Genomic DNA, 19,282 nt, shown 5'->3' on the forward strand with positions numbered 1-19,282 from the left:
GTTCTCAGGAACGCTTTATCAACAGGACATCTAATGGGTCACACTAGAAAGCTTCATATTGAAACAATTAAAAAAGAATCCCGTGCCACTAAAAACAGAAACTAATCAGGGACTTTTGCTTTAAATTCACTCCGGACGCACATTTGAAAGTCCCTTTGCAGTTCAGAATCAGACCTGCTCAATGGACGGATGAGGCCATATACACAGTTGTCTCTTTTTGAAGCAGTTTGTCAGCTCATGTCTGTATCTGAAACACACACACACACACACACACACACACACTGAGTGGGCCTGAACTGGCCTGGTGCACTAAATCAGGGCAGCATAGCAGGTGTTTGACTCTCATTCTTGATGATCCTCTTCTCTGGAAAGTGCTCTATAACTCGTCATCTCACATGCTGCTTTATTTGAGTCGCTCTAAACAGAAAACTGCTGTGGTTTCATCCTGACACGGTGGGCAGCTGGGATGTGCTGGATAATTATTATGGCACTGACCACATGGATAGGAAGATACTGTTATGTGATGTCTATAATGTATTATAAATAAGAGACACACGTTTTGTCATTTTCATTTAATCAAACCCACTCTTGAAAATGGCCCTATATAGTATTATTATTTTTTTGGAAATAAATAGATTTACTTTATTTATTTATTTATTTTAGATTCTAAATGCAGTTCAGTGTAAAATAATCCTTTAGGTAAAATGTTTTCTGAAGTGAACTTTATCATTACGTAATCTGTAGCCTATAAGATGACCCCACTGTAAAAACTAATATTCTTGATTTGTTATCACAATTTTGTATCATTTGTCAAATCAACTTAGTTAATGAATGTGGTTCAGATAGCATTATATTTTGAGTTTCTATTTTAAAACCAATCTCATTTGTTGTATTAACTCATTTTTTTTTTAATTTCAATGAACTCAACATTTTAAGGCAACTTACTTCAACAATATTAGTTTTATTAATATACATTTTTTGCTGATTTCCCACGACGATTCATTCTGTCTTTGCTTTAGATGTGGAGACACTATAGTGCTCATGAAATGTGTTATTGTTGCTCATCCTAAAACGTTAAATATCATACTCAATACAATAATAACAACAAAAACAACAACAGCAAATGCCATTGCGTAGTTATAAATCGACATACAAGAACAAATCATTTTTGTTCTAATTAAGTATAACCTAATTGTAGACGTTTGGGAATTTGTGTAAGCTAGTTGTCAATTTTAAAGCGAGTCTTGTATTGTTCTACGTGAAATTTGCTGTCCTTATGACATAACATTTTATTTTGTTTTTCCTCATAATTTTCAGATTAATCGAAGAGAATAAACACGTGTAACTTGTCCGGCGTGATCTGAATGATGATAATTATCGGTTGTAATACCGTCATTATTTTCGCTATTGTTGAAGAATCCCCGTGGTAGATTGCAAATGTCATTTGAAATACAAATTGCTTTAAATTGGACCATTTTGAGGACGGTGGATATCTAACAGGTATTGTTAAAGTGTGCTCGTCAGTCCATATCATCTGGGCATCGTGTTGGTGCCAATGACATTTGTGTCCAAGTTCTGGACTTTTGCTCGAGGCTTTTCTGTTTTTAATGTATTTTATCATGACGGAATGAAATACGTGTGGAGATTATGCCCATTTTTATGAAGACTGGGGAAAAGACAAACGCAGAGACTGAGAAAGAGAGATAGAAATGAAAGGAGGATGTGGAGGTGTGATCCGTGTTCAACGGTGAGTCGCACACAAACGGTACGAGCACGTCTCGTTCTCTTCTGCTTCATGGGGAATAACCATCTTTTTCTCTCCACTTTCTATTTCCATTTCATATACTTACACTTTATTTTAACGTGTCTTTATTACACTGTTATTATACATGTAGGCTAAGTAATAACTAGAATATAGGGTTAGGGTTTGGTTTGGTTTAGTTGCATGTAAATATGCACAATTTATAATTATTAGGCCTATCTGCACTGTAAAATAAAGTTTTTCCCGTTTTATTCATTGTCTCGAAGACGGATATATTTTCAGCTCGCCGTTTTGTAATGGTTTTATTGAAAATGTTTTATTGAATGGTGTCCTTTTGCAAAAAAATGTTTCTGAAAAAGCTTCACATGTGGGGAAATGTTTCAATCAGTTCGTGTCACTCCATTCTCTACATGCATCCACCAATTTTTTTTAATGTCACAGTTATCCGAACCGTACCTCGAGTGAGTCTTCAAAATGCTTCGAGTTCTTTGAAAAGGTTTGACAGATACATGTATATTGTTTAACTAATAATGAAATCTAAGAGCAGAGATTATGGCCCATGTTCAGTTTAATGGCAAGCAATGGTCGCGGCGATGTCCTGGTCAGCTGGTACAATAACACATTATCAAATATAATTAACATTGATGTGATTAATCGGTTTTTAGCGGTTAGTGGTTTTTAATTTTTGCTTCCTTAATCCCAGGTCAAAAGTTGATACCTACAACCGTAAGAAAAGTAGCCTATAGCTCTTTTTGGTATTTATAAATAGCCATTTTGATGGGTTGATTAGATATAATTTTGAGTTTATTCTAATCTTAATCTAAACTGTCATTGTTTGTTATTGTAGCTGTCGCCATAGAATAGTGTAGACTTTAAATATAGGCAATTTAACCTGGGGAACATATATTTTCTTGGTGTAGCCTACTAGTAGATGTGCTATTTGTTGCTTTGTTTTCATGCTTTGAATATCTCTTTACTGGTTTCAGTATTTGTTCCGTCACATGTGGATTAATTAATCACATTTAAGGTTATAAAAACAAAAATCTCTCAATTGTGTTTTTTTTTTGTACAATAACCATTGCTATAAAAACCAACGCACTGTAATATCAACCAAATTTACATCGACCTGTTTCTCTGATCCTCGCGCCTATAATTCAACCCACGCGCGCATGCGAGTGATGCGAATCCGCAAGTGTTAAATACACAGCTAATTATGCGTATGAAAATTAAACAACAGTGCTACGCTAATTTAGCTGGTCTCAGCTGTGTCTTCAAGCACTCGAGACAAGCATTTTAACCAAATGAATCATCAAAGTAATTCATCTTTGCTTGGAGTCACACGCTTATACCTGTACTTAATCATATTTGTCGGTGTTATTTTTTTTATGTATTTTTTTTGTTCACGATGCCGTAACCAGCATAGAATTTAAATCAAAATTATTTTTGATGTCATTTCACTTTGTTTGTTGTTTACACTTGTTTATATTAAGTCAATGACTTGATGATAAAGGTAATATAGGCTAATAATAATTCCATTTTTGACACTGTTACTAAAATAAAACGTTTGATCAGATAATGGTTGGTTTTAATGTGTAGTGTTGTTTTGTTTGTTAACTAATAAGCCTAAAAAAGACCAAATATCAAAATGATGATATTTTACATTGCATGTGTTACATTTGGTGGTTTGAGCCTTTCACATACGGCCTATGTGTCTTGGTCCATTCCCTAAATTTCTACATTAGCATTACACAATAGAGTCACAGGTTGGTCTTATTTCTTGAGTTTATCAGGTCCGTCGGACCCGACCCTTAGATTACCAATCCGCATCGCTCTTGGAGGGAGTGAACCAATCAGAGAGCACCTTGGATAAATATTCATGATTCCCTGATTCAAACCTTTGAGCGAGTTTGTGTGGATCCACAGCATCGTACCTAGACTTTTCACAGAGACAAACTACATTTTCTTATGAATGGAAAGTGAAAAAATCCGTTGAGCTTAAATTGGGATCCATCCTTCACTCAGATCATAGAAGAAAACAAAAAAGCAGGGAGAGAGAGAGGGAGAGAGAGAGAGTGAGAGACATGACCATGTCTACAATACCAGAGAGTCTAAACAGCCCAGTCTCAGGAAAGAGCGTGTTCATGGAATTTGGGCCACCAAGTCAGCAAATGTCGCCTTCATCCATGACCCACGGACATTATTCAATGCACTGTTTACACTCGTCCGGACACCCGCAGCACGACAGCGCATACAGCCCGGCTCCGTCCTTCCCCAGATCCCTGCCTTATCCATACGTCAACTCGGTCGGTAGCCATTCCTCCAGCCCGTACCTCAGCACCGTGCAGACTTACCCAAACAACTCGGCTTTGGCGCAGACGAGACTGGAGGACCCAGGTAAGAAATGCTGAGCGTATTTTGGTCTTCACTGGTCGTTGCATTTGTCTGCGCACTGCAAGAATGTTGGACTGGAGTAGCCCAGATGTGCTGTTATTAGGCTTGGTAATTATTTATTGCGTAATGCTATAAACAATGTATGCAATTAAGGCTAATTATACCTAAAGTGCCGCCTGTAAAACTTGTGCACAGTGATGTGAGCCGCACAGTTTGTGAGACACTTTCTTTTCTTTCTCCCTCCCCAGCACCAGAGTCGGAGAAAAACACCGTGGTGGAAGGAGGAGAGGTGCGTTTCAACGGGAAAGGCAAAAAGATCCGCAAACCCCGAACCATCTACTCCAGTCTCCAGCTGCAGGCACTGAACAGGAGGTTCCAGCAAACCCAGTATCTGGCTCTGCCGGAGAGAGCCGAGCTCGCCGCGTCACTGGGGCTCACGCAAACACAGGCATGTGCTTTTACGCGCTTTCAATCAAATCATTTAGAGACTTTATGAAAACGGACGCGAAACATGTCACATGTAGCCTACACAACGATTAAAAAAAGGTTATTTTTTCATAAATTAATTTAATCTTCGCATGTTGTTTTTGAAATCGACTTTATAACACGCGTCTGTTTGAGGAAAACATTTTAGAACGTAAAAGTTAATAATCGCGTTCTTTTCGAACTCGATTCGATTATGCGAGATTCGATAACAGAAACAGGTGTTGTCGCTCGCTCTGTTTTGATTTGCCTTTCTTTCTTTCTTTCTTTTTTTTCTAGGTGAAGATCTGGTTTCAGAATAAACGCTCCAAGTTTAAGAAACTGATGAAGCAGGGCGGAGGAACAATAGACACAAACGCGTTGGCTAACGGGCGCGGACTGTCCACCGGATCTCCATCCATAGCGCCTGTCTGGAACTCAACCGCCACCGTCAAAACATCCACGCCGACCTCTTATATTCCCAGTTACACCTCATGGTATCCCACAGCACACCAGGACAGTATGCAGCAGCCGCAACTCATGTGAACCAGGACTGCTAAAACAACCCCGCCCCTCTATCCACCAATGGCCCAGTTCAGGGGACCCGACACAGGCCAGTCACTCTGCGGCCTTACACACACTGGCACTCCGCAGCCCAGACCAGATGTGATCCGGAGACACTCTCACACCGCCGGCGTGGACTGAACGAGAGCCGTCTGAACCGGAGAGGAAACAAGTCTCTTTTTCAATTGAAGGGAATGCCTGGAAAGCGGGTCAAATCAAAGCTGCTACTCTCCCGCTTTCAGTGACTTTTGTTGTGTAAAAAAAACAAACAAACAAAAAAAATTCATGAAACTGTGCCCTAGTCAGAAATGTATTTCGTTTTCTTCAAAATTTGTAATTTTCCATAAGAAAATTGGAATTATCCACAACACGGGCTGTGAGATCGGCATGAGCTTCACATTTTCTCAAATCTCGCGCGAGATTCAGTCGCTTCAGGCTTCGCCATGGCGCGTGAATGTGTAAAAACTGGGATAAATCACACCGTGAGCAAGTATGATTTTCCCCATTTTAAAGGGAACAAAGAAATCTTAACAACAAAGTTATTTTGTATGTATGGCGTTTTGTGTTTATTTAAGTATAACTTATTTAGAATTTGTTTTTTTTTATCTGTTTGTATGTTTTATTTAAAACAAATGTTCTTTAAATTATGATGTGAGGCTGCACTATAAAACAGAGACACTTCCCTCGGATTTGATCCCAATTTGTAAAGCCTTTCTTTTGATCAGATAAACGCGTCTATCATCGCCGTCAGATGGGAAGTGCTGACAGCTCTAATGTACAGAAATAGTCGTTTTCGTTGTGTGCTGAATAATTTGTGCAAAAGGATCTAAACATAATTGTGTTTATTAAAATTCATGTGTTTTTCCGTTTCACATTGAGAAAAAAAATAGTTTTATAGCTTTACCGGTCATATTAATTTATTGTTTTGTTTCATGGAGTCTTGTATAATGTGTAAAACTCGAACAGTAAAAACCTGTTTATGAAAGAAGCTACAAAATGTCATCGCAGCGTTTATTGATTTGTCAAAAATGAATGACACTCAGGCAACTGAATTAATGCAATATGAAAAAAACAAACTTATTTTGCACTGAAAGAGGCCAAGACAGCATTTCAATATTTAGCCAACCTATTTTAATTATCTAAAATGATTTGTTGCCAAACAGACAACACACTAAAAAGCATTTTGATGAAAATATTTAATTAATTCAGACCGTGCAGATATTAGCGTAAACCTGTAGAAAAAAAATCTTCAAAAAAAAAAAAGAAAAGAAAAGAAAAAATGCAGAATGTGGCCGTTTTGTGTGTTTAGCGTTTCATTGCAATCTGAAGCAGCGATTAATCTTGTGGTGGTTTCTGTAACACAGTAATTCCTCCGACAATAAGGCCACTTGTTTCTTTTCACTTTCGTTTATCCGCTATAAGCTCTGTTCTGCTCTTGTGTGGCTGCTTTGATGGCCGTGTGTTAAGTGAATAATCGGGCAGGTGCCGCTCACAGAGGGCCAGATGAAGAAAGCCCTGGCTCTGGAGGAGGGGGAATGCAGATAGGGAAAGAATGACATGTTCAGCATCTCTTTTGTTTGGGGCTGATGGTTTAACTGCGCATTTGAAGGAAATTCTGATGCATAACAAAACAAAGGATATTTCCAAATATATATATATATATATATATATATATATATATATATATATATATATATATATATATATATATATATTGCTCTTTGTTGGGTAGATTGTTTCCATTCTAACCCTTGATATTGTAATTTAATTCATTAGTTTATTATTATTATTGATTAAATCAAGCTTGATAGTAATTTACGATTTTAACGAAATGAGATTCAAACACATTATAATTCATATAGAAAGAAAAAAAAATATATAAGAACTATTAGGAATTAATGAAACCTTGCCTCTGCTGTTTGACTATTGAGAGTTGGGATTTGAGTGCGGGGGGTGCAGCAATTATTGTGACAAATTTTGACATTCTTCATGTGTGGTCTTTAAAAATGGCCTGGTCAAAGCAGGAAGTGGCCCGCGCGCTCTGATCACAAGCTCGCCTTCTCTTTGACTCTATTAATAGTTTTTAAGACTTATTACACTTATTACACAATTTGATAACACTGCAAATAAAAAAAAATAATACATTATATACCTACGTTCATTATTATTGTTGTTGTTATTAAATTAATTTGTTGTTGTTATCTTTGTTTATGCGGTAACACTTTATTTTACAGTGTCCGTTTTACATATGTTACATGTACTTGCCATATAATAAAAAAGTTAATTATGCATAATTACATGCAACTACCCCTCAATCAAATCCTATCCTATCCTAACCCTACACTCTAAAAAATGCTGGGTTGTTTTAACCCAACTTTGGGTCAAATATGGACTAACCCAGCCGTTGGGTTAAATTTTTACATTACATTTTTAACCCAACATTTCGGGTTTGTCCATATTTGACCCAAAATTGGGTTAAAACAACCCAGCATTTTTTAGAGTGTATAGTAAGATGTTACACAGTACATAAATATATAATTACATTGTAACAATGACACCTTGAAAAAGCGTAACCCTTTATTTTAAGGTGACGTTGTAAGTACTCAAACAAGTACTCAGTAATATTAATTTCATTTGTTGACCATAGAGTTACAGTTATGGTTAGAGTTTGTTTTAGGGTTAGTTACTTGTAATTATGCATACTTTACTGACAAGTACATGTAACGTGTAAATGTCACCTTAAAATAAAGCGTTACCATTATTAGCCTATAGCTACAGTCTCTGCCGTGGAATCGTTATGTTTATTAATTCGTATTATCATTTTGATAGAGTGTCTATCAAACTGGTTTCCAAGCTAAATCTCATCTTTTATTTTTGCAACACTTTATTTTACAGTGTCATTGTTACACTATTGTAATACCAATATTTACACGCAACTAACCATAAACCAAACCCGATTCCTAACCCCATATTAAGTACACGTAGTTACTTAATATTACTTAGTACTTATATACAGTGCAACAAAGACACGTTAAAATAATGTGTAACCTTTTTTCTTTCCAATGCGTTCTCTCAGGGATTTCCCGCTAAATGTTCATAATACAGCTAAATAACCTAACCAGATGAAAATGTGTTAATGAATGGCTAACACTGATATGAATCATTGCAACATTTTTAATCTTATGCCCGACAAGTGTCTGACAATCTCCGACAAAAAAATTAAATGTCTTTTGTATACATATATATATATATATATATTGCTAAACATATCCAAAAACAGAACAGTTTGTGAAGGAATAAAAGAAGAAGCCGTGCTGTTCTGTCTCTTTCTCCGACATGCAGCTGTGGAGCAGAGAGGGTCAGCGTTATTTCACTCTATTCTCCTCTTGATTACGCGCCGGGCCCATCAAACCAGACATAATTACAGTCATTCCCTCCTTACTTATTCTAATGCAGCTTCCCATCTACGGGATAATTATGAGCAATTTTTTTTCGCACGTGGAATCTTTTGTTAACAAAAGAGATAGCGTACTGAAAGAAAATTTGCTGTGCTATGGGGGGAGAAAAAAAGAAAAGGAAAAAAAGGAAAAGAGAGAGTGAAATAGGTGCGCAGCGGTAGTTATAAGTAAGGCTGGCAAATTGCTTGCAGGTGTATACCGAGAGATTTGTCAATGGGAAGAGGGATCAAAATGAGCAAAAGCACAATGTCGGAGTGATGAAGGCAGAGGTGAAATTATAGAACAAGGGCTGCTTTATTTTCGACTGGATTCTATAGACAAACCATCTCGCAATTTCAGACTTTATTAACGTTAGCCTGATTCAAAGCAGCAAATGCTGTATGTTGTTTTCTCCAGACAACCGAAAAAGATCTTTCAGCCGGCAACACATTCGTCCAAATCAGTGTTTTATTTATAGAAATACGGCGGAATTTCTAGCCTAAATGTCCGCAAAAGTAGCCACGACTAATCTTAACTTCAAACCACTTCGTTTCTCTTATTATAACACCTCACAATACGCATAATAATGCAGGCAAATCCCCCCAAAATGAGCAAATAAAATGTAGCCTATATGTAAAATCCTTCTTACCTTGAGGCATGTTAAAGGAGAACATCGTGTATAAGATGTCTAATCTCGCTCTTGAGAGACAGGGAAGAATGTGAAAAGAGCATCCAGAAGTCATGGCGCGGGTCCCGGCTCTTTGGGTCCCATGAATGTGCTCCTCTAGCGGGGCTCTGAGCTGACAGACGCTCTCCGAGCAGGAATGAAAAATCCGGCTTTATTTTCCCTCTTTATAGCTGATGGAAAAAATTGCTGATTATTAGCATAAATGTTTACTCCTCATTACGCTGATGACATTGTGCACTCGAGATCTTGGTAATCTTTGGGAAAATTATGAGTAATTTTTAAAAATTTAAAGCAGCAGTTACCATGCAATTCAGGCTAATTTTGCGTAGGCTCCAAACGGATATAATTATCGCGCGAGTCAAGATGTTATGCTAAAAACTATGCATTGATATTACCATTTATTATGTACATACAACTTTGACAATGTTGATGCTTGAAATAGCTGGAAATTGTCTTGCGCAAAAATTATAGTCCATATTAGGACATCTAAAATTGCGAAGAATTATATAGTAATTGCAGGCTTTCAGATCGGGGAGCCAGAATGCTCAACTGGAGCAATTGTGGATAAAATTACAGATCAGAGTATAAATTAGGGATGGGGTATGGCATTTTTCAAGTTGTCTACAGGATTCCGGAAGTGTCTAAACCCACATCATTGCTAATCTTTCAGAGAGAAAGGCATGCAGACAGAGCATGTGTTCCAGACAGATGCGATACAAGTTTACATTCGTTTGCGTTTGCAAGGTGTGACACTTGTCCATTCCGAGAGTCCTAATCAATGTTAACACGGAATCTGGCTTTTTTTTTTTTTTTTTTTTTTTTGCCAGATATACCGAGACAGCAAAAATACAGACAGAAAGAGGTGCAAACACCGTTGGGGCATGCGCTTCTTCTACGTTTGGGCTAAGAGTTCACATGAATTAATGCGGTATTTCATTTGTTCTTGATCGGGTTAAGCTTGTCTCAAGGGACGGCGCGCGTAAACTGTTCTGCATTAACATTGAGTCGCGTCTTGGGCCTTTATCATATTCCCGTGTCCTGTCGTGTTTATTTTGCTGAACGGATCTTGTGTATCTCCGCGGGACATATTTCAGCAAAGGCTTAGTCTTAGCCCGGGGCGACACCATAATATCTTGTAATGTGGCAATCACTAACAGGATACATTCTCATTACATCTGTCGGCTTTACAGCTTTTCAACCCACAAATAAACAAATTAATGTAACAAGAAAGCAACCTGCGATATATTATTTAAAAAAGAACGATGGATATTAAGCCACGTGTAGTTCAAACATTTATCTTTTCATTTTCATGATTTGTTTTTACATTTTTTTTATTTTTGTCAAATCGATAATGTATGCGGTTGAGACAACACAATATTTTGAGTTTCTGTTGATTAAACCAATCTCAACCTTCGTTGACCTCCATCTCCTCATCTTTTTATTTCAGTTAACCTAAAATGTTTTAAGCTAAACCAACAAAAATTGCATTGGCACTTTAGTAACACTTGTCTTGCATAATTAATAACAGGACACTGCAATAACTTCATTTATGGTTTTGTCATAAAAGCGTCTAAAACAGCATGCTCTTATTTACAAGTGATTTTATCGCTGCATTGTAAAAAAAAATATATGATCAATAAGTTATGGCAACATGGTTTTACATTGCTTTAACTCATCAAAATATTTAAGCAATTTTCAATATTTAAGTTAGCCTATACAAAATTCAACTAATTTTTAAGGCAGTTAAATGTAATTTAAGTTGACATGACTTAAACATCCAAGTTATTTTACTTAATAAGGCAGCAACGTTGATTTTACTTACATTTTTATTTGAGCAAATAAACCTTTCGATTTGAGTGAGTTGCATTAAATGTGCATGCATCATTTGCAGTGCCAGTTTGAGCATGTTGCATGACTCAGATTCCACTGATTTTTATATTCTATGAAGCTTCTAAACAAATTAACAAGTTGTCCTTTGTTATATGGCATGGAAAATTAATGCAGCCTATACGCAGCCGAGACCATAAAGGCCTTGTTTTGTGCGTGGGGTGGTGGAAGTTGTGAGAAATGTTTCCATGTTGTTTAGCTCGGGGCATTTGTGAGCCTGCTTCTTTTTTTTTTTTTTTTTTTTTTTTTTTTTTTTTGTCCGTGCTGACTTCATAAAAAGTCTGGAGCGCAGAGCTGTGACTCCAGAGAGTCTGAACCCCGCCGAACGCCTTCATGCCGGGGCGTGTTTGCGCGCTCATTCCCAGCCCGAGGCTCTGTAGCGCGCCTCGCTTCTGTCGGGCTCCCGGAGCCTTTGTCTGCAAGTTGTATGTCTCCGAAAAAATTAGGGAACGTCAGACCAGTTGCCTTTAGTTATTTTTTTTTTTAAGAACAGTGCTCCTGTTATTTTTGAACCCAAAAAAGTTGCATAAACTCACTTGACCTACTTACAGATCAAGCAAGACACACCTGTCACGTTAGACAACAAAAGGTGAATTTGTGGGTTTTGTGTGAAACTTTTACAAGACGTTGCATAGCGTCTCCAGCCAGACTTATTAAAGACTAGAGACTCAACTGGCGCCGAAGCAAAAACAGGGAGGCGTGGACAGATCTAAGAGAAAAAAAACAACAAAAAAAAAAACATACCAACAGTGAACTAAAGAAATCCCCAATGAATTGATACAAATAAAATGCATTCACATGAAACATTTTATTTAAATAAGTCTGAATCATTGTAGTGGCAGAAACGCTCATTCGGATTTCAAAATAAATAAAACAAAGTACTCCAGAGGAAAAAAAAAATATCTTTTACATGGCTTCAGGACAATCAGTAGCTTTCGTGTGTTTTTCATTAGTGTGTCGTCCTTTTGTATTATTAAAAAAAACAGTGAGAACCCTCTATGGTAATCTCTAGGAATGACAACAGCGGGTGAACACACGTACAGACACCAAAACTAACCCTCCGTATATATAAACCGAACAAAAGTCTGACTCTGAAATTAAAGACAGGCGCATGAAACACATTTACGATGGGAAAGGACGGTTAAGTTATTTTCAAAAGGCACGAAAAAACAGCTTCAGGTTGTGCTACATGTGCTCATACACCCTGCTGCATTAATATTCACTCCAATAACGTCCGCGTGAGTTCTCTAGGCTTTGGATAATAGTAGTTCACCGAACAACTGCTTTTAATCCATTGATGTACCACCCATAGAACAAAATAAATAAATACAAAAATAATTGTATATGTTTGATTCTTTAGTGTCTGCTTGTTGACGACATTGCATACAATGTTACGCACCGGCAATGATCAACGTGGCAAAGGTGTCACCATGTGGGGTGGGAGGGGGTGTGTGTGTGTGTGTGTGTGTGGGGGGGGGGGGGGGGGGGCAGGCCTGAAAGTCATTTGTTGCAAGTTCACAAAATGATTTTCCCCCAGTCAGTCGAGTCAAAATATGGTCCCTGCGCTGAGAGATGTGTTGTGGTGATGTGGCTGTAGCTGGGCCGCAGAGTTCGTGGATGAGTACCAGTAGTTCGTCAGAAAGGAAGGGGTGGCAGTGTTTGGGGGGCTGTTGCTCTGGGACAAACCCCCCGTGTTCACCGCGTTCATTCTCTGGCTATGCGCGAAGTCCCAGGCCGTGTTGAGCGGCGGTGAGTGGAGAGGTGGAGAGTCACTGGATGCCACGTGCTGATCGGGTGGGATTTCTCCACTTTTCCACAACTTCTTGAACTTCGAACGACGGTTTTGAAACCAGATTTTTACCTGGAAAACAAGCAAACTATTCAGTATCTAGCGTAGCATTAAACCATGTCAAGTCACCTTTATTTATAGCGCTTTATACAGTACCAATGTCTTATGTATACATTGACATGCTCACATATATTATATAAACACAGACTTTTATCATAGACATATGAACACACTTTTTAGATGCGATTAATCGCGATTAATCGATTTGACCGCACTTATGCGGTTAACACTTATAACACTTTACAATAAGGTTCATTAGTTAACACGAACTATAACGAACTGCACTTAAAGAGCATTTATTCATCTTTGTTAATGTTAATTTCAACATAGGCCTACTATACTTTATTAAAACCTTGCCAACATTAGTAATGAACTAACATGAACAAACAACGAACAGCTGCATTTATATTAACTGACATTAACAAAGATTAACAAATAGCTACAGTAACAAATGTATATTGTTCATGGTTATTTAATTAACTAATGTTGACTAATGAACCTTATTGTAAAGTGTTACCAATTGTTTTCATTATCAGGCCGCCATGTCTATCGGATGATAATTTCACATTACAACCCTAACCTTTGAAATAATAACACACATACACACGCACACAATATTCGCTCTAATGTTAAATTATAGCTATAGGAATTAAGGAGTTTTACTATTTAAAAGTTGTTTTTAGTGTTCTCTCTGAAAAATGCTGGGTTGTTTTAACCCAATTTTGGGTCACTTGGTGTCATTTTAAATGCAATTTTTAACCCAATGTTTGAATTTGTCCATATTTGACCCAAAATCGGGTTAAAACAACCCTGCATTTTTTAGAGTGTTGTTATGATTATGGAATCCCATTTTTTTTCCAGAGATTAATGAGCAGTTTTTACGCTTTAAAATTAACGCTAATTAAAGCGTCGGCAATTTGCTGGCTGATCCGTGTAAAGCGTGTGTGTACCTGTGTTTGCGTGAGTCCCAGTGACGCTGCGAGCTCGGCTCTCTCCGGCAGAGCCAGATACTGCGTCTTCTGAAACCTCCTCTGCAGGGCCGCCAGCTGGAAACTCGAGTAAATAGTTCGCGGTTTTCTGATTTTCTTTGGCTTTCCATTAACCATTCGAATTTCAGGTTCACTTTCTTCTTTTTCTAGGAGAGTAAACAAACATATTACAAAAAGTCGAAATTCAAAATAAAACAGTCACGCAATGCAATGTAATAGGCTAATAAAAACGTTATTTTTAGCATTTTCACGCGCAATTAAAACAGCGCTACAAAATCATGATTTATGTATCAATAATACACGTTTTTTTTCCTTCACTGATACTCTGTAAATATATAGTAAGATTTCAATTTTAATGTTACAACGCGTACTGCCACAAGAGAGAGATATTTACCAGCATCTGCAGGAGTTGGAGAAGAGCAGGGGCCGTACGCGCCGTAAGGACCAAACGCGTTGCCGAAGCCCAGTTCATATGATTTGGTGTTGTACTGGACGCTGTTCATGCTGGTGTTCTGGTATTGGTAAGAGCTGATCTGGTCGTACGGAGAGCTTGAGCACTGTCCGGCCTGCTGGTTATTATTATAGTAGCTGCTGTCGGTAGCGGTGGAGACCGGGAGAGTCGGGGATTCCTGGGATTTGTGCAGACTGTGGTAACTGCTGGAGGTAATCTGGTTTGAATGCATATCTGTACTGAGGCTGTCAAAAACTCCGGTTATGTTTTTCATAACGCAAAAAAAAAAATACTTAAACGCACGTCCAACGAAAGAACAAACCCATAAAAAAAACTTCTAGAGGCGCACAAAAGTTAAAAGGTTTTCTGAGTTAAGTTACATTCCCCTCTGGAAGAAAACAAACGCAGACGCCGCGACGCAATGCAGAAGTGTGATTGTGTGTCAGCAGAGATGCGGGAGGACGGACATTTATCGCGCGTCATGGGGGAGGATGAACCTGTGCGCGCGGAGCAGCCAATCAATGCGGGATACACACTGCACACACATGCATGAAATGCGTGCATCCTGTGTGGTGATGGTCAACTGCAACACTTTATACTACACGAAACATGACCTTCTGAAAAAACATTGACAACATTCTTTATAGCCTACGTTTTATAGCGTTACGCGTTACCAATCATTGTCGTGATCGAATTAAAATGGCGACGAAACCTTAATTGTTTTAATTATTCCTAATTCTTTCGATTATTTTAAATGTCTTCTATGTTTGAATTACCATTGTGTATGAAATGTGTTAGCCTATATAAATAACCCTAAAATATTTTTCGCAGGCCCTTATTCTGAATACACGGGCTTCTTCTGTAAATCCGAATAACCTAAAATGTGTTTTGATTTATTAATAAAAGGTTTAACCTTCACGTGCTGCGCTTCATGAACTTTTACAGATAGCTAAAAAAACAGCAATAGCCTATGCCTGAAAAGCAAGCCAAGCACCATGCATGGAAGTGCTCATTTTGCAATTGTTTTTCGTAAAACGGAGTTGATTTCAACCCAGCAATTAGACTTTTGACTTCAGATTTCTTTCGCTCTTAAACGACAGCCGCTCTTTTGGGCATGGCATGCATGGCACCCTGCCCTGCTGCGACACCTGTTGGTGAAAATAAAACGCTTGCGCTTAGGGTACTGGTGTCACCATATTAAACCCAGGCGCGATTCTAGGATTTTTTTTCAACTGGGGGCACAAGAGTTAAAGGGATTGTTCACTATAAAAATAATTTGGACTTCTTCTTCTTTGAGGTGGTGACCATAGACCTGCATTATGACTGACAGACAAGAACGGTTTGACCTAAAAATATCAAAATTGAAACTACTGTGGAAACAAAGACACCTACATCTTGGATGCCCTTGAAGTAAGATAAAACATATCAAAAGTTAATTTGAAAGTGAACTATCCCTTTAATACGGAGGGGCCGATCTTATGTTGTGTTTATGTAAAACTCTAGATATCCAAAATCACTTAAAGTTCAGTAAGCTTTAAAATCAGCAATACACAGTGCTACCTTATTTTCTTTTAATTTATTCACTGCTGTAAATAAGCAAGCAATTTTTTATTTACTTTCACTTTCAGAAGTGAAAACTGTACTAAATTAAATGATCGAATCTGTGATTTGAGGACAACTCACAAAATAATAAAACTCTACATTATATAGGTTATATAAACTTTACACAAATCCTCACAACCGTATGGGCAAAAATAAATAAAACAGCCTTATTTATACAAATGCAGAAGTATATTATTCATTTAATAAATACACAATTAACTAATATAACTTTATTAATGAAACACGATAATAATAACTTGTATTCACATTCAATTTGCATTGTGAATAGACATCTGAATATGCCAAGACTAATTCGCCTTATGCATATTCATATTTTCTGTTAGATAGTTACTTTTTCAAAAGTGTACCTTTAGAAATATAAATGTAAATTAATATAATTTTCATATCAATTCATATAATTTACCTACATGCAAATTATATGAATCTGATAAAAACAGTTTACAATAGCTTAATTAGTCAGTGTTATTTTAGTATTATTTATTTATGCTATTATACATTTAAAGTAATATTTTATTTACGTGGCTATTTATATTTTTATTTGAGAATGTTTCTGGATGCCGTTTTGTCACTGACTTCTGTGCATTCTTCATAGAAAACACACACTAAATTTAATTTGAGACTCATATTGACTCATAATGTGGTCGCATGTGGAAAACGTGAAATTCATATGTTTTTTTTTTCTGTAAGGGAATTGTGCCGCACAACATTGCAAAACCCTTATTGTGTTATTTTATAGGTCAATTACAATCATTCACCCACAGATCATGACATCGAACCTGGTGAAAAAAGAAAAAGCAGGAAGCAAAGTAAAATTCAAGACGCGAAAAACTGTAAATGCCCTAATTGAACTAAGGCCTAATTAATCCTGGTATATAATCTAAGACCTGTCTGTGAAACCAGGCCTAAATTAACAACGCATTCTCATCCCAAGGCGTCATATAGTGACGCTTTTGACAATGCGTATACATCCAACGCACATGGCACCCTTTAGCGTCAATATGACACGCTTCGGTTATGGGTAGGTTTAGACAGCCCATTCTCACGGAAATGTGAGAATGGGCTGTCTAAAAGCATTTGGACTTGGGAAGCACTTGGGAAGCATTTGGACATGCTTCAATATCTGACGCTTTAGGCGCCCTTTAGCGTCAGTAAGATGACGCCCTAGGATCACGTGTACCCTACCCCCACCCCACACCTAAACCTAACCGCGTCCTCTAACTCAGTGTTTCCCAACCCTGTTCCTGGCGGCACACCAACACTGCGTGTATTCTTTGTAACCCTTATCAAACACACCTGACTCAACCCATCAGCTCATAATCAGGTGGGTTAATGAGCTGATGAGTTGAATCGGGTGTGTTTGATTAGGGAGACAAAGAAAACACGCAGTGTTGGTGTGCCGCCAGGAACAGGGTTGGGAAACACTGCTCTAACTGACGCTTTCCTTTGGCGTCAGTTAGATGACGTCGTAGGATCGCGTCATGTAAATGACGCTAAAGGGCGCCTAAAACGTCAAATATTGAAGCATGGTCAAAGGTGACGCCTTGGGGTGAGAATGCATTGGTTTAGACCACTAAGGAGGCGCCTTCTGCCCCATATATATCTGCGTCTCATATTGACGCTAAAGGGTGCCATGTGCATTGGATGTACACGCATTGTCAAAATCAGTATATGATTGCCCTGGGATGAGAACGGGCTGAAATTAACTAACTAACTAACTAACTAATTCAAAACAATTATTTTATTTGGTTTGTGAATACAATAAAAAAGCAGCAAAACCACGAAGAACTCAAACTGTGGCTGTTGATTGTTGCAGAAACTGTATGAAATGTGATGCAATAGAATGCCATTTGGGGAAATTGTCTAATGTGCTTCTGAGATATATATATATATATATATATATAACAATAGCATATGGGAAATAAACAGCCTTCTTCATTCTCTTCTTCATCTCTCCAGCACCACAGTCACCGTTATATCTGTAAGGAAGATCAGGGCAGTGAGGGAATGTCCCTGAATGTTCACCTCTCTGTGTTATTGTGCTCTCTGCTGGCAACACAGTGAACCTTTACTGGCCCTCGATATATCCTCGATATTTGCAGGATCACTCAAGACCTAGACTGGCTAATCGCTGTCTCCACTGACCCTCCACTTTGGAAGCGTGCGCTTCGACTCACATATGAATCCCTGAAACTAATTAAACAGTAGCTAAGCATTGTCTAGTTTGGGTCTGCACAAAATAATCAAATAAAAAATATTTAACTGTGCGTGTTTAATACGTTCCAGCTTTAGATAATACTCGACGTTATTTTATTTATAAATTAATTTTAATTTTATTTTTATATATATATATATATATATATATATATATATATTTAATGAAAAGTCCTTTTAATGGGGCATATTGAATATTTACTATGCAGCAGCTACTGATGCGAGCCAACAGGTGGCGCTGCTCTCCACGCAATGAAAAACCAACAGTGCCTTACCTTGCCATTTGTAGATCTGCACCGACGTTCTATCTGTATAAAAACATGTGTAACTGGTGAAAATTAACCTTTGGCTTGTTTTTTATTGTATTATTTTTTTTTTCTGTATTTTACTGTTTAAGTTTTCCTATTTTTGTATTTAGAATGGCTTAATGAACCTCACGAAATTTTGTTCACATTATTGTTCATGAGTAAAAGAACATAACGCTAAAATAGCGGAACTTTTCTCTGAGTGTTTTTTTGGGGAGGGAGCGTCATCAGTGGGACATTTCCGGGGTTTCTCCTCGTGCGGTCTGTAATAGCCTCAGTCTACCTGTGAGCGAGGCTCGTGAGCGCACGCAATGTTGCTTCTCTCCATGAATGTTACTGGTATGATGATGTTTATTGTTTGAAGGCATAATTATTACTCAATAATTGTGATTTGAGTGTGTTACTCGTGATGAATGTGTATAGTAGTACGAGTTTATAAAACTCATCATGGTGCTAACTGATTAGTATCTTATGCACAGTGTTACACGAGAGAGAGAGAGAGAGAGAGAGAGAGAGAGAGAGAGAGAGAGAGAGAGAGAAGCTGAAGCCCCGTTGATCCACTGATGATCTCTCTGTTTACAGGTGTGTTGTTTAATTAGTTCTGTTTTGTGAAAGGAAAGAGATCTGGTTGACTGTTAATAAATATGTACTGTATTAGGAGTG

The 19,282-nt window shown here is 37.7% G+C and overlaps 2 protein-coding genes across 2 annotated transcripts; one reads left to right on the plus strand and one right to left on the minus strand.

Annotated features, from left to right (window-relative positions):
* The first annotated feature begins 979 nt into the window (after positions 1-979).
* Positions 980-6,238, plus strand: dlx1a (distal-less homeobox 1a). Its single transcript, XM_039647324.2, has 3 exons — positions 980-4,156; positions 4,402-4,601; positions 4,916-6,238. Exons 1-3 carry the CDS (start codon positions 3,844-3,846, stop codon positions 5,159-5,161), a joined length of 759 nt encoding a protein of 252 aa, XP_039503258.2. The 5' UTR covers positions 980-3,843; the 3' UTR covers positions 5,162-6,238.
* A 5,742-nt stretch (positions 6,239-11,980) lies between these two features.
* On the minus strand, positions 11,981-14,935 carry dlx2a (distal-less homeobox 2a). The gene is made up of 3 exons (XM_039671364.2): positions 14,424-14,935; positions 13,991-14,175; positions 11,981-13,052 (listed from the first exon to the last, which is right to left on the minus strand). Exons 1-3 carry the CDS (start codon positions 14,752-14,754, stop codon positions 12,738-12,740), a joined length of 831 nt encoding a protein of 276 aa, XP_039527298.2. The 5' UTR covers positions 14,755-14,935; the 3' UTR covers positions 11,981-12,737.
* Between the last annotated feature and the right edge of the window lie 4,347 nt (positions 14,936-19,282).

Source organism: Pimephales promelas, chromosome 7, assembly GCF_988280905.1.
Source record: "Pimephales promelas chromosome 7, fPimPro1.hap1.1, whole genome shotgun sequence".
Lineage (NCBI taxonomy): Eukaryota > Metazoa > Chordata > Actinopteri > Cypriniformes > Leuciscidae > Pimephales > Pimephales promelas.

Excerpts from the sequence above, each read along its gene's own strand:
- dlx2a (XM_039671364.2), bottom strand. The coding sequence starts at position 14,754 with ATGAAAAACATAACCGGAGTTTTTGACAGCCTCAGTACAGATATGCAT. Across the intron at positions 14,176-14,423 it reads TCCAACTCCTGCAGATGCTG|AAAAAGAAGAAAGTGAACCT; the intron begins GTAAATATCTCT and ends TTACTCTCCTAG. Across the intron at positions 13,053-13,990 it reads TGGGACTCACGCAAACACAG|GTAAAAATCTGGTTTCAAAA; the intron begins GTACACACACGC and ends CTTGTTTTCCAG.
- dlx1a (XM_039647324.2), top strand. The coding sequence starts at position 3,844 with ATGACCATGTCTACAATACCAGAGAGTCTAAACAGCCCAGTCTCAGGA. Across the intron at positions 4,157-4,401 it reads GACGAGACTGGAGGACCCAG|CACCAGAGTCGGAGAAAAAC; the intron begins GTAAGAAATGCT and ends CTCCCTCCCCAG. Across the intron at positions 4,602-4,915 it reads TGGGGCTCACGCAAACACAG|GTGAAGATCTGGTTTCAGAA; the intron begins GCATGTGCTTTT and ends TTTTTTTTCTAG.